At 41.7% G+C, this 13,806-nt stretch overlaps 1 protein-coding gene across 3 annotated transcripts in view; it reads left to right on the top strand.

Moving 5' to 3' along the window:
* nid2a (nidogen 2a (osteonidogen)) overlaps positions 1–13,806 on the top strand; it is a 47,213-nt gene that overhangs the window by 20,293 nt on the left and 13,114 nt on the right. The window contains exons 15-29 of one of the 3 annotated variants that reach the window (XM_071463784.1): positions 3,738–3,884; positions 4,660–4,788; positions 6,906–7,031; positions 7,339–7,475; positions 7,565–7,670; positions 7,764–7,897; positions 7,987–8,092; positions 8,980–9,113; positions 9,240–9,345; positions 9,876–10,009; positions 10,115–10,220; positions 12,532–12,665; positions 12,796–12,901; positions 12,995–13,128; positions 13,255–13,360. In XM_071463784.1, coding sequence (XP_071319885.1) covers positions 3,738–3,884; positions 4,660–4,788; positions 6,906–7,031; positions 7,339–7,475; positions 7,565–7,670; positions 7,764–7,897; positions 7,987–8,092; positions 8,980–9,113; positions 9,240–9,345; positions 9,876–10,009; positions 10,115–10,220; positions 12,532–12,665; positions 12,796–12,901; positions 12,995–13,128; positions 13,255–13,360 — 1,845 coding nt within the window. The remainder of the gene's footprint in view (positions 1–3,737; positions 3,885–4,659; positions 4,789–6,905; positions 7,032–7,338; positions 7,476–7,564; positions 7,671–7,763; positions 7,898–7,986; positions 8,093–8,979; positions 9,114–9,239; positions 9,346–9,875; positions 10,010–10,114; positions 10,221–12,531; positions 12,666–12,795; positions 12,902–12,994; positions 13,129–13,254; positions 13,361–13,806) is intronic. The other 2 variants (XM_071463785.1, XM_071463786.1) reach the window with 2 other exon arrangements.

Here is a 13,806-nt window from a genome sequence, read left to right as displayed (position 1 = left end):
CCAGTGCACAGCTGGAAGAGCTTTTGGGGATCAGGGGTTTTGTAAACATGGGGGTAAGTGGTGTGTGTATGAGAAACAGAGAGAGAGAGAGAGTGTGCGTGTGTGTATGTGTGTTAAAGGGTCTTTCACTTTCTGGGAAATAATATCCCAGCCAATGACAGATTTTCTACTGGGGGGGGTTGCTGGGCAGAATAGCCGCCCATTGATGTCATGAGAATCAGAAGAACTTAAGACATTGAGCTGATGGAGAGAAAAAGAGAGAGAGAGAGAGCAAATTTACCAGACCTGAGTATGTGTTGTTTGCTGTTTGCTCTTATTTGCTGTTTTAGTCACCTCATTTCCATATGGACATGATTAAAATTTCATCTTCTCTTAGTTTGCTTCGATTTTACAAACTTCCAATGAACTTAAAATCATTTCATTGTTGCACAGATTGGACCTTAGCTTGTGCTTACTATACCACGCAATCCAATATTTAAGATGATGTCGTAACCACTTTTCTATGCACTGTGAAGTTCCTATGTATGTCACATATCTGGACAACCTTAAGTCTCATATAGGTTAGGGTTAAGGCTGTCACACTGGAGTTCAGCCTTTTTCTGTATGAGCAGGGTTTCACACAGTTTGAGTAAAAGAATAATGCGTTAAAAGGCTTATCAGACACCAAAACCCTGCACAGGCAGTTTGTAATACTCACACACAGGATTTCACAACATTCATGTTACAAAGTAATCTACCAAGACTGTGCACAATCATGTATTTGATTGGCCATTGTGGTGGTTTGTCAGATGACAGTGTGTTGCGGCACAAGTTGAGCCGGGTTCAACTTTTTTTGGGTGACTCTGGGTGTGTTGTTTTAGCACAGTGACCTGTGTTGGTTCCCTCACTCTGTCGACGTACTGGCTCCATTCAAATAAATGAGAGGGCTGCGTTTTTAAGGCAGGTCTCAAGTCAGTCTGAACAAGGACTGCAAAAAACCCCCTCAGCCCCCTTCCTTGTTGTGGAAGAGGATAACATGTTCAGGTGTGAACAAACCCATGAGGACGCATTTCAGATCTGATCACTCAGACCACAGTTGGAGGTGGTCTGGGCCATATGTGGCCACATTCTTTTAGCAGTGTTGATACAAATGTGTCTTGGGCCACATTGAAGGACCACCTACTCCACTGACATCCTCGGCCACAGTTTGTTTAGTCCCAATACAGTTTATAATGAACAAAAAATATTCTACTATTTCTAATGGATAAAAGCTTAGTTCACTGTAGAGCTGTGAGCAGAGCGAGGATTCACTCAGCACCTCTATGTCCTGCTGTCTCTCTCTCTCTCTCACTCACTCGCTCATACACATACAAGCACATTGACAGCGGACCTGTCTCTCAGATTGGCTAAAAACAACAAGACATACGTGTTTATTTGCATATTAAAGTGGGGAGGTGAGATCCAATCACACGTGGTCACATTTCAAAGCCAGGTGTGAAGTGACGAGTCTAGAGCTGACCACTTCTGTGATCTCTGGATACACATGTTAATGCAGGTCTGCGCAGGGCCAAAGATCTGTTACTCACACTGGACATATTCTTGGTCCCATCTATTTTCAGCCTGAACACCCTCTAAGTCGCTGCCTTCATCACTCTAAACACTCTGAGGTCATTTCAGTAAAAGTCAGTGTTGATAGATCATTTTATGGCTGGTCCATGGGCCTCCAGGACAGACATGGCATCGTGGCCATCTTGTTACTGTTACAGCTACGCCCTTGTACACCCTGTGTGTTTGCATGTGTGAGTGTAAAAAAAAAAAGCAACAGGTGGGAAACTGCAGTCACTGCTTTGATGGTGTATAATGTGTGTGTGTGTGTGTGTGTGTGTGTGTGTGTGTGTGTGTGTCCTCCACCCCTCTCTCCCGCTCGCCTTCTCTCTCTCTTGCTCTCTCTCTAATTATCCCTTAGTCTTTTCTCCCATCCATGTGTATCTCACCCTCTCATCGCACCTTCTTCCTGGCCACAGTCAGGACTTTGAAGAGTCTCTCTCTCTCTCTCACTCTCTCTATCTCTATGTCTCTCTTCTCTCTCTCTCTCTCTCTGGCCTCAGGAGATGGAAGTAAGCTGTGTCTGTGTTTGGTTTTGTTTAGGTGTTTGTGTGTGTGTTGTTGTTTATCAGGGATTATACCCCCCCACCCCCCGACAATGTCGACAATATTTAAAACATGGTCCTCTCCTAAACCAGGATAATACTTGAAACCAACACTAACAGCATTTCATTGGTCCAGAAAGGCACTCACACAGCCAGGGTTTGGGGTTTGACTCTCTCTGTGCCACACATCCTGGAGTACAAAGTAGGGCAGCACTGTGCGTTACTGAATTCTAAGCATGTTTATGTTTAAGTCTTCTTTTCTAAAGATTTCCCATGGTTTTCTTCACTCTGCTGTTTGTCTTCCTGATTCTCCACAAATTAGTCTGAGGGTTGTTGTTGTGTGTCTGAGCCGTGTGTTGGTATGAGGAACCCCTGCACACACATCTGCTCATTCATCCTGTGTCTGTGTGCATGTCTCTCTTGTGTATATGTGTGTCTAACCTTATCCATATGTTGAATATTGAGAACATGAAGGGAGGCACTTCCGAAGAGGAAACCGTCCTATGGGACTTTGTCTGGAGTGATTTTACATGTGTGTTTGGTTAGGCTGTCCTGTAATCATCGCTCTAATCATTGGACTTTTACTGTTGAATAAGCCACATCTCAATTAATCTCAATTCAGGACATTCAGAGTGTTGCAGAGTCTGTGCAGTTGCACAGTACATTTTTCCTGTCATGTCTCTGGTTGTGCAGACAAATATTCCACTATGAATCAGTTGATTTTTTCTATCTCATCTCTACCTATGCTGCTAAATCCTCTTCACATTGGTGTTTGTACACACGAAAGGCACAACTTTCGTTTCATTTATTGTTCTTGAGGACAATTTTGAGGAAGTTGTACTTTATTTGAGTGTTTCCATTTCATTCTACTTCATACTTCTAGTTTGCTGCAAATTAAATTGTACTTCTGTTCTCTACATTTATTTGGAGTGTTTTTTGGTGTGTGTAGTTGGGGCCCCTTCACGGATGTCTACAGGTTGTTTGCAGTTCCACCAAACACTGATTGATCCAGCATAAAGAGATTGGAGAAAGTGAATATGAATTTAAGTAGCAATTTAGTTTTTTCTTCTTCCTCTCACAAACTTCCAGATGTATCCTGTGATGCTTTGGAGGGGTCCAGCCCCTTGGGTTGGGAACCACTAATACATTGATTTGTATATAAAGTAGTTAAAACTATTTTCACCTAGTTCCACCACCACCAACACTGATTATCTAATAATGCAATAATAATAGTAACAATAATTCTCACAGGGGCCACTTCACACTACTTTAATTAAATTTACCTGATGATAGTTCTGTGCTTTTATTTAAGCTTTTTTTGAATTTTGAAGATTTTGAATGTGAATCTTTTTACAGTATTGTGTTCCTGCATCATAAAAAGGTGACAATGATTGAAATAAAACATGGAAAACCATGTAAACAAGCATAAAGGTGCATGATTCCATAGAAAGATCCAGCACTGAGTAAATCCCTCTTCTCTTCAGACAGCGAGCGTCTGAAACGAAAAAGCTAGACTTGCTGTGCGGTATAAGTTAATGCTGAACTAAAAAAAGCTGCTTTCTCCTTCATCCCTCATGTTATTTAATCTGTCTCTCCTCTTGTCTGTAGTTGAGCCAACGCTGCCGGAGCTGGTCAACCCCTGTTATGCTGGGAATCATGACTGTGACACCACGGCCCAGTGTATCCCACTGGAGGGCCAGGCCTTCCAGTGCCAGTGTGCTACTGGTTACAGGGGGGATGGACGCAACTGTTACGGTATCTTTGTCTGGCAGCTCTTTATATGGGCATGCATGCACACATACAGCATACTGTTAAAAAGTCTTTGTGGATACACTGTGCAGGATCGTGACAGTGTATGTACATTGCAGAGTGCTTTATGGTGCTTTCTTCCACTTGGCTCAGTCTAATTTCTCCCTCGCACACTTTTACACTCAAACACATGCAGACAAAGTTAAAGATGGTTCAAGGAAGTGAGTCTGTGTTTCATCAACATGTGTCCATTAAGTGTATGGGGCCAAGTACAGGCTGGATGGAAGGATTCATCTGTACTCCCATCTTTTCCCCTTCTTTTCTCCTCTTTTCTCTTCATCCCATCCTACTCCTCCCTCCTCATCCTCCAGGTTAATGCTCTACTTAACAGGGACTTCCAGGGCTTTCAGCTGGCACATGGCCTGTCATTAGCCCAGCAGCAGGTCTTTCTCTCCCGCTGACAGCACTAGGAAAGCCCCAAGCTCAGCCTCAGTTCTCATGGCTGGGCCTCACTGTCTCTCTGGTCTCATAGTCTATGTGTGGTTCTGTGTGGGTTTGTCCACTGCATTGCACAACACATTTAAGAATGTAGTGAAGAATCCAGGTGTGGGGGTATATGTTATAATAACACAAACAAGTAGGCACACAATGTATATACACTGAAAGCACCGCTTTAATGACCCTTAATTACAGCTTTTACACTCACATACCCACATGCAGCAAGCTATGTGTTGTCAGATGAGGAATTCCTGGTTCCTCACTTCCTTTTCTCTCACTGCAGACATAGATGAGTGTGCAGAGGGTGTGAGTCCATGTGGCGCTCATGCTCAGTGTGTGAACCTTCCTGGAAGCCACCGCTGCCAGTGCCAGAGTGGCTATGAGTTTGGCTACGACGGGCGTACCTGTGTTGGTAAGTTGCAACGACAGTTTGTACATATGACATGGGTTTGAGTTTGGAACTCCTTCTGGAAAGAGCCACACCGTGGAGTCTACAGCAGGGCCACACTGGGCTGTACTTTGGCGCAGTGTGGCTTTGAGCTAAATGCTAGCATCAGCATGCTAACATGCAGATATGACCATCAGCTCATAATTCTCACATTGGGATGCAGTGGTTCAGCTAAAGTTACATAGTCTTGCTTTAAGTTATAGTTGGGAATATTAGATGTGTGGTTGTGTGAGGTACACTATAATCAGTGTATTACGTAGATTTGGATCCGTGCTGCCAGTTTTGAGAAGTAGTGTGATGAGCTGCTGTGGACGGGGTCAACGAAAAACGTGTTTTAGCCGCTTTAAAAATTACTTAAAGTCAAATAACCCGAACTATCACTTTAAAGGATGACTGGAAGATTATAATGCATGGTTCAGATGTTAGAGCAGTTCGTCCACTAATCAGAAGGTCGGTGGTTTGATCCCGGCTCCTCTGAAATGTCCTTGGGCAAGATACTGAACCCCAAATTGCCTCTGATGGCTGTTCTATCAGCGTATGGGTGTGTATGTATGGTAGAGCACTGTATGAACATGTGTGTGTGTGTGAACGGGTGAATGAGGCTTTCATTGTAAAGCATGTTGAGTGGTGCAGTATATACTGTAAGTGCAGTCCATTTGACTGTCCATTCCATATTTGTTCAGACATTTCACTCAAAAGCATAAATCTCAACCTCATGGTGGAGCTAAAGGAAAGTCAGGGGATTCCTAAAGTCATTACAATACATTGTCAGGGAGCCACTGATGTCTGTATAAATTGTTGTTTGCAATCCATCCAGTGGATGTTGAGATATTTTACTGGATGAGGGAAAACTTTTACCTGTGATAGTGCTAGTTGAAACATCAGCAAATCACCAGAGGTATGACAGTTAATCTATAAGTGAACATGAATGTTTGAGTACTGAGGAAAACTCAGGGGATCACCATAACCAGTCGAAGTCATCCTCTGCAAGCCCATCCAGTAGCTACTAAATTATCTCAGTCTGGAAGTGTGATGGACGGAACCAGCCAAGAGACTGGTAGAGCCCTGCTGCTAGTGCTTGGAAAAATTCACCAGTAAAAATCATATACTGCCCTGATCTTTTGGTGTAATCATTATTGCTATTGTAATTCTTAGTGTGAAGAACTTCAATGTTCCCCTGTGCAGCATCGCCTGACCTCCATGTGGGTCTCTGTTGAAATAGACATTTTAACACTGGTTAATTATTGTCTGAAATTAATGACATGATTTGAAGTGGTTTGTCTTTGAACTCTGACACTCCATCATTTATGTGAAAATCAACAAAGATATCCTTTAAAGACCACTGAACATAAAGGCTTTGCTGCTGAATGGACTTGCATGTATTGAGAAGTGAGAGTGAAAAATGTGATGATTTTCACATGCAAATTAAAATCAGTTCATCACAATGTTATTCTCCCATCTTCATCATGTTCTCATCATGACCTCTTCATTGGGTTGGTTGTCAGTTGCACTTGTTGGTCCCCTAAGATGTACTCTGGAGCACATAGAACTGCATGTTCCAAAACGAGCTGAATATTTGGAAGAGAGACACATATTTGTCGGAGCACAGGAGTAACATTTCTTCCACAAGAGTGGACTTCACAGCTGCAAAAGCTAGGGAATCCAGTGAAAGGGGAGGATGGGCGACAAATGTGAGAAGAAATCAGGGAATGAGAGGATGAGATCAGATTGGGGGGGTGTGAAAGACAAATGGAGCAATGACACAGTGTATGTGGTTGTTCGGAATGTGTGGAGGGGCAAGGTTCTGCCGGTGTGTGTGTGTCCTCCTCTCACCCATCAGTGTGAACTTTTGATGAACTTCCTTTAAACCCTCCCTATGTCCCTCCCTGACATACACAGTATGTAATACTTTACATAGTGCTGTTAAATTATCAGAATATTGATAAAATACCACTAAACTGCATGAGTTCCAGCCAGCGGCTAGATATCAGTTTATGTATCAGCATAAATTTGTAGAGTTACTTGAGTTTTCTTTCTGCATTTGCAGCAGTTGATTTAGTTCTCTCCCTCCCTTCTCATAGATATCAACGAGTGCAGCTCCTTCCCGTGCCACAGCAATGCCAGATGTATCAATGCACTCGGATCTTTCCAGTGTGAGTGCCAGCCTGGGTTTTATGGTGATGGTTTCCACTGCTCCCAGCAGCAAGGTCAGTAAACTTGCCACTGTAGTGATGCATGATAGTGACAAAAGTGGAAGACAAGTCGAGTTCATTTCATTTCACTTTTCTCACTTTCTATTAAATGTCCTCAGATCTCCCATTAAGAATTGTTCATTTACAAACTCTGGAGCTAAATTATGGAAACATCACAAAGTACAGTTTCTTTAATAGGACCATAAACACATATAACAATGTATGCTATGTAAAAATAATGATAGATGTATTTCATAAATAAAAGTATTAAATTAATGATATGAATAGATATATATGTAATTGAATTATCGTGTGTCTACAGAACAGACAGTTCGTCCAAAGAGCCAATGTGAGCAGCACAGAGACAGTCTGCAGAGTGGAGTAGAAATCAGGGGAAGGCCGAGTCTCGGAGCCTTCATCCCTCAGTGCGACTTGGATGGACGGTACCGACCACTGCAGGTGGGTTTACTTACTCACAGAACACATGGCTGACTGATGACTGCAGTCAAGTGATGTACTGATTTTGAAAGTTTAATAATTAATTCCAGTGCCACGGCTCCACTGGACATTGTTGGTGTGTGGACAGTAGGGGACAGGAGAGAGCAGGAACCAGGACACCACCTGGTACAGCACCCAGAGACTGTGACAGACCAGGTATTCACTCTGTTCTGATCAGTGCGCCTCCAATAAAAGAGCTGGTGTGAAAGTGACAGTGTTGTCATGTTTTGTTCATCTTTACCTCCTCAGATGAACCAGAACGTCCTAAAACTCAGTGTGAGCAGCACAGAGACAGTGTGCAGACCACCAGTCCAGAGGGATATCCTTTATATGGAGCCTTTGTGCCTCAGTGTGATGATGATGGACAGTACACACCACTGCAGGTTAGAGACTTTTAAAAAAGTCTTTTTATCATCTACAACTTCAATAAAATAGAATAATAAAAATATATTCCTGTTGTTATAACCTGCAGTGTCACAGTTCCACTGGACATTGTTGGTGTGTGGACAGTAATGGAGAGGAGAGACGTGGAACTAGAACAACAGCTGGTACAACACCCACAGACTGTAGTAAACCAGGTGAGTGTTCTTTACAAGTCAGCTCATATTGTTCTTCACAAACCCATGACTACAATCTCTGCATAGTTGGGTTTAAGTCATTTAGTGTTTCACTTCTTAAAAGTTGGGGAAATATTTTGTATTTTAGTCAAGCTCCAAAAACACTGGATCCTACATTTCCCAAAATGCAATGGGCATTATGGGAAATATGATTGCGTCTTTCATTAGACCCTTCCTACTTGGTGAATGCTCACATCTTTCAAACTCCACACCTTCAGTTTGTAAAATAGACTGTCTGTCATAAACTTGTCTCCAAGCCCAAGGAAAAAATAACGCTCATGACATCACTATGACATCATCAGGGTTATTTTATCAGACTTTTCAAAGCTCCTCCAGAACTACTGAAGACATTACATAACTGTTTTTACAAGCTTAGTCGGACTAACAGTGATTGACTGAACTTGATGTGTTGTTGGAGAGCTCCTTTAAAAACCAACAAGCTAAGACTAAACGGTGATTCAGTGTGGTACGTCTGGCCATTCAAACACAAAAAATGCTCACATATGCAGATGACACCATCTTAGTGTGCTTCATCACCAGGAAGGAGGAGGAGGAGAAACAATAAAACGTCCTGTCTTTGTGTGAACCCAGCTGATACTTAGTGCTTGTATGTGATGCCAGTATCCACATTTGATTGCTCATTTGCTTCCAGCCAAATGATATTTACACTCATTGTTTAAACACAACATGATGATGTTATAGATATATGGAAAATGTGGAGTTTGTTAACTCAGCTTCACAGAGAATAACATACAAGCTTTTCTATGAGAGACAGACCCAAACACATATGTCTTCACCAGCACATTCACAAGTAATTTTCATACTTATTTGTTATTCTTCCTCCTCAGATGAACCAGAGCGTCCTAAAACTCAGTGTGAGCAGCACAGAGACAGTGTGCAGACCACCAGTCCAGAGGGATATCCTTTATATGGAGCCTTTGTGCCTCAGTGTTATGATGATGGACAGTACACACCACTGCAGGTCAGCTCCTGGTGACAGACAGATGAATTGATTTTGTTTTTGAATTTTTGAAATAAGTCTTTTTATCACCTACAGCTTCAATAAAATGAAGTAAAACAAATATATTCCTGTTGTTATTACCTGCAGTGTCACAGTTCGACTGGACATTGTTGGTGTGTGGACAGTAATGGAGAGGAGAGACGTGGAACAAGAACAACAGCTGGTACAACACCCACAGACTGTAGTAAACCAGGTGAGTGTTCTTTACAAGTCAGTTTGCTCAGATCCTTCTACACAAACTCGACCTCGATACCACCTGGTCTCCTCCCAAAGACGGTGACAAACCAGGTCTGATTGCTTGGAAATGCTTGCCAGATTTTAGATTGGCTCAGGGCACCTCAAACTTCTGTTTTACTTGTGACAAAGTTTATTATTTGGAGACAGCTCTCCGCCTTAAACTGAGAAATATATCTGAGTCTGTCTTAAGGGGAAAACTTTCCATTTTAGGAAATTGACTTTCTGTTTGAGAAATGCATGAGACAGCACTCAAACACCAAAGTGGTATCAATCTTGACGAAGAGAGTAAACATAACTCAGCAAAGGTTTTGTGGTTTCAACAGGGATTAATTAGTAATTTTCTTACTGTCTGTATCTCTTACAGTACCCGTTCCACCTTTCTCTGCTCTGTCAAACGGATTTATCAGGATTATCCTGCAGTTTTAGCCCATTTGTGTTATCTGTTAAAGCTTTCTAGTGTAAATAAATGTTATTCTTCCTCCTCAGATGAACCAGAGCGTCCTAAAACTCACTGCGAGCACCACAGAGACAGAGTGCAGACCACCAGTCCAGAGGGATTTCCTATAATTGGAGCCTATGTACCTCAGTGTGATGATAATGGACAGTACACACCACTGCAGGTCAGCTCCTGATGACAGACAGATGAATTGATTTTGTTTTTGCATTTCATCTAAAATAACAGAAAATTCTGACTGCATGAAATGAACGAAATGAATATTTTTCAGTGCCATGGCTCCAGTGGATATTGTTGGTGTGTAGACAGTAGAGGAGAGGAAAGAGCGGGAACCAGGACGTCGCCTGGTACACCACCTACAGACTGTAGCAAACCAGGTGAAAAAAACAAACATACACACAAGTAGACAGGCTTCTCCCTTTATTCAGCTCCACATGACACTGACAACTAATTAGTTACCAGCAGTAAGAGCGCCAGCGTCAGCAGGTGCATTATGTCATGGTTCTCCAGGGCTTTTGTGCTAAACATTGACCTGTGAACCCCCTAATTCCTCAACCCGATGACAAGTCAAACAGACAGCACGTTTACTCGAGTGTGTGTCTAACCTTGTAAGTGGTGCACTGTGGAGGTCATTGGGTCATAGCTTTGGAATGCCTGGAAAAACTGGTGATATCACTGTGGTGGGATGCTGAAAGTAAACGACAGCAGAGAGCAAGAATAACATGAAACTAAAACACATATGAGAAAGAGTTCATATATTTAGAGTAGCAGGAGGCTGCGGTCCTTCAGGACCAAAACCTCTCGCCACAAAAATAGCTTCTTCCCATCTGCTATTAGCCTTATCAACAAGGCTAGAGAGCCCCACTGTTGCTGATCAATTGCACCAATCACCAGAAAAAATTCCTTGTATGTGAAAACATACTTGGCAATAAAACTGATTCTGATTCTGATTCTGATTCTGATTTATTCTCATATGAACTAAAAGTTAACACAGTTATATACCTGATACTGGCTGGATGGATTTTATGACCTTCATGAGTGGCAGTGAGAAAATAAACAGTACTTCTTCAGTAGTACACACAATAAGGATAGTAGAGTTATAATATAAATTTATAATTGCAAAAGAATAGTCATTAAAATATGTTTAAAATGCACATCTGTAACATTTTATGTATTTATTGACATTTATGCTTTATGATAGGCTGCATCTGTTGTTCATAAGTAACATTAAAATGATGCACTGACTCTTCACTCCATGGGCTCTATCTTCCACCCACCGCAAAGCGCTGCAAAGCACAACGCAAGTGTTTTTGCTTCTTTCAGACCAACACAGTCGTCATTTTCCCATCCAACGCCCACATTGTTGAAATAGCAAATACACATCCATCCGATCTCTGCACCTATGGGTGGGTTGGTCTTAAAAGGAGGTGTGGCCAGGCACATTGTTGGAGCATTGCTAACTTGAGGTAGTGGAAAGTGATTGTGTGACTGACCAACAAAAACCTGGTCTTAAGTCAATGGTCAGTATTTCACTGTTATTTTAAGGCCACATTATCAAGAGAGAGCAATATGTTCCTACATGGGCGGGTGCACAACACGCCTGTTATGCACAAGCAGAGTGAGCTGAAAAGGAGCTTCAGATGTTTGAATAAGTCAGGTCGAACATTAAAATACAGCCTCAGATGGTCGGACCATTGTTTGTGGCATATTGTGTTTTGCACAGCGTTGCCATGCATCATGAATGTGTACTTGATATAAATGAGGGTCTGCAGAGAAGTGTCTTTCTTACTACCTGGTAAAGTCTCATTCATCGCCTGGATTAAATTTGTCTTCAGTTTGACAGTGGACCTAAGATTTATTCACAATTCTCATAATAAACATAAAATAAGTTGTAATTTGTGCTGTTGCTTCTTTATAGAGCTATGTGCAACGCGTTAATTCACTCAGACCTTCCTTTGCCCTTCACAATATGTCACAATATGTGATAAACTGACCACAAATAGAATCTAATTCTGTGTGAAACATTGCACCAGTATAATAGCAACCCACCACAGTGGAAGCGTCTGGCTTTTAAAGGGAATGGGAGATGGCACTCTGATTGGTTTAATGTATGTTACGTTCAAAACACTCCCATGATTAATTAAGAGACTTTTGAACCATGTGCCTGGTGCAGTGACTGTTTTTTTCCATCCCATAATAAAAGTGATATGGAAATGCATTTGCACCATGTGCTCCAGACCGTGTGCTTTGGACTATTAAAATAGATCTAATAACTGTATATTCGTTGTTGGTATTTGTAGTTACAAATTTTACCCATGGAAAATAATTTTTACTTCATTGTAAAACTTAAACAAGTGAGATGTAATTGTTATTTAGTGTCACTCAGTCTATTTGAATATCTACTAAAGCATTTTGGAATGACAGGAGGGTTTCAGTCATATCTACTGTTATACACTCTCAAAAAGAAAATATATATGTGATAGTGTTATCGTCCACCTCTCTCACCCAGATGAACCAGTGTGTCCTAAATCTAAATATCCTCCAGTACAGCACATTACAGTACAGTACATTTTCCACCTCTCTTTGCTTTGTGGAACAGATTTACCAAGACTATCTTGTAGTTTTGACCCATTTGTGTTATCTGCTAAAGATTTCTAGTGCAACTAAAGTTTGTCTTTTCCTCCTCAGATGAACCAGAGCGACCTAAAACTCAGTGTGAGCAGCACAGAGACAGAGTGCAGACCACCAGTCCAGAGGGATATCCTATAGTTGGAGCCTATGTACCTCAGTGCGATGCTAATGGGCAGTACACACCACTGCAGGTTAGCATCGGGTGACAGATACATTAAAATAGTTCTTTATGAATTTTATATGAATTTATATGAAGTTTTTTGAAACTTTGAGTAAAATGACACATACCTATGACTTAAATATCAATTTTTGTTGCTCCAGTGCCACGGCTCTACTGGACATTGTTGGTGTGTGGACAATAGGGGAGAGGAGAGAGCAGGAACCAGGACACCACCTGGTACAGCACCCAGAGACTGTGACAGACCAGGTATTCACTCTGTTCTGATCAGTGCGCCTCCAATAAAAGAACTGGTGTGAAAGTGACAGTGTTGTCATATTTTGTTCATCTTTACCTCCTCAGATGAACCAGAGCGTCCTAAAACTCAGTGTGAGCAGCACAGAGACAGTGTGCAGACCACCAGTCCAGAGGGATATCCTTTATATGGAGCCTTTGTGCCTCAGTGTGATGATGATGGACAGTACACACCACTGCAGGTCAGCTCCTGGTGACAGACAGATGAATTGATTTTGTTTTTGAATTTTTGAAATAAGTCTTTTTATCACCTACAGCTTCAATAAAATGAAGTAAAACAAATATATTCCTGTTGTTATTACCTGCAGTGTCACAGTTCCACTGGACATTGTTGGTGTGTGGACAGTAATGGAGAGGAGAGACGTGGAACTAGAACAACAGCTGGTACAACACCCACAGACTGTAGTAAACCAGGTGAGTGTCCTTTACAAGTCAGCTCATATTGTTCTTCACAAACCCATGACTACAATCTCTGCATAGTTGGGTTTGAGTCATTTAGTGTTTCACTTCTTAAAAGTTGGGGAAATATTTTGTATTTTAGTCAAGCTCCAAAAACACTGGATCCTACATTTCCCAAAATGCAACGGGCATTATGGGAAATATGATTGTGTCTTTTATTAGACCCTTCCTGCTTGGTGAACGCTCACATCTTTCAAACTCCACACCTTCAGTTTGTAAAATAGACTGTCTGTCATAAACTTGTCTCCAAGCCCAAGGAAAAAATAACCCTCATGACATCACTATGACATCATCAGGGTTATTTTTAGCTCCTCCAGAACTACTGAAGACATTTGTTTTCACAAGCTGAGTCAGACTAAGAGTGACTGACTGAACTTGATGTGTTGTTGGAGAGCTCCTTT

This window comes from Trachinotus anak, unplaced genomic scaffold (genome assembly GCF_046630095.1).
Source record: "Trachinotus anak isolate AG129_WGS33_773 ecotype Australia unplaced genomic scaffold, CSIRO_AGI_Tana_v1 ptg000026l, whole genome shotgun sequence".
Taxonomy (NCBI): Eukaryota; Metazoa; Chordata; class Actinopteri; order Carangiformes; family Carangidae; genus Trachinotus; species Trachinotus anak.
Note: the sequence above shows the minus strand (reverse complement) of the source record. Positions and strands in the feature narration are given on the sequence as shown.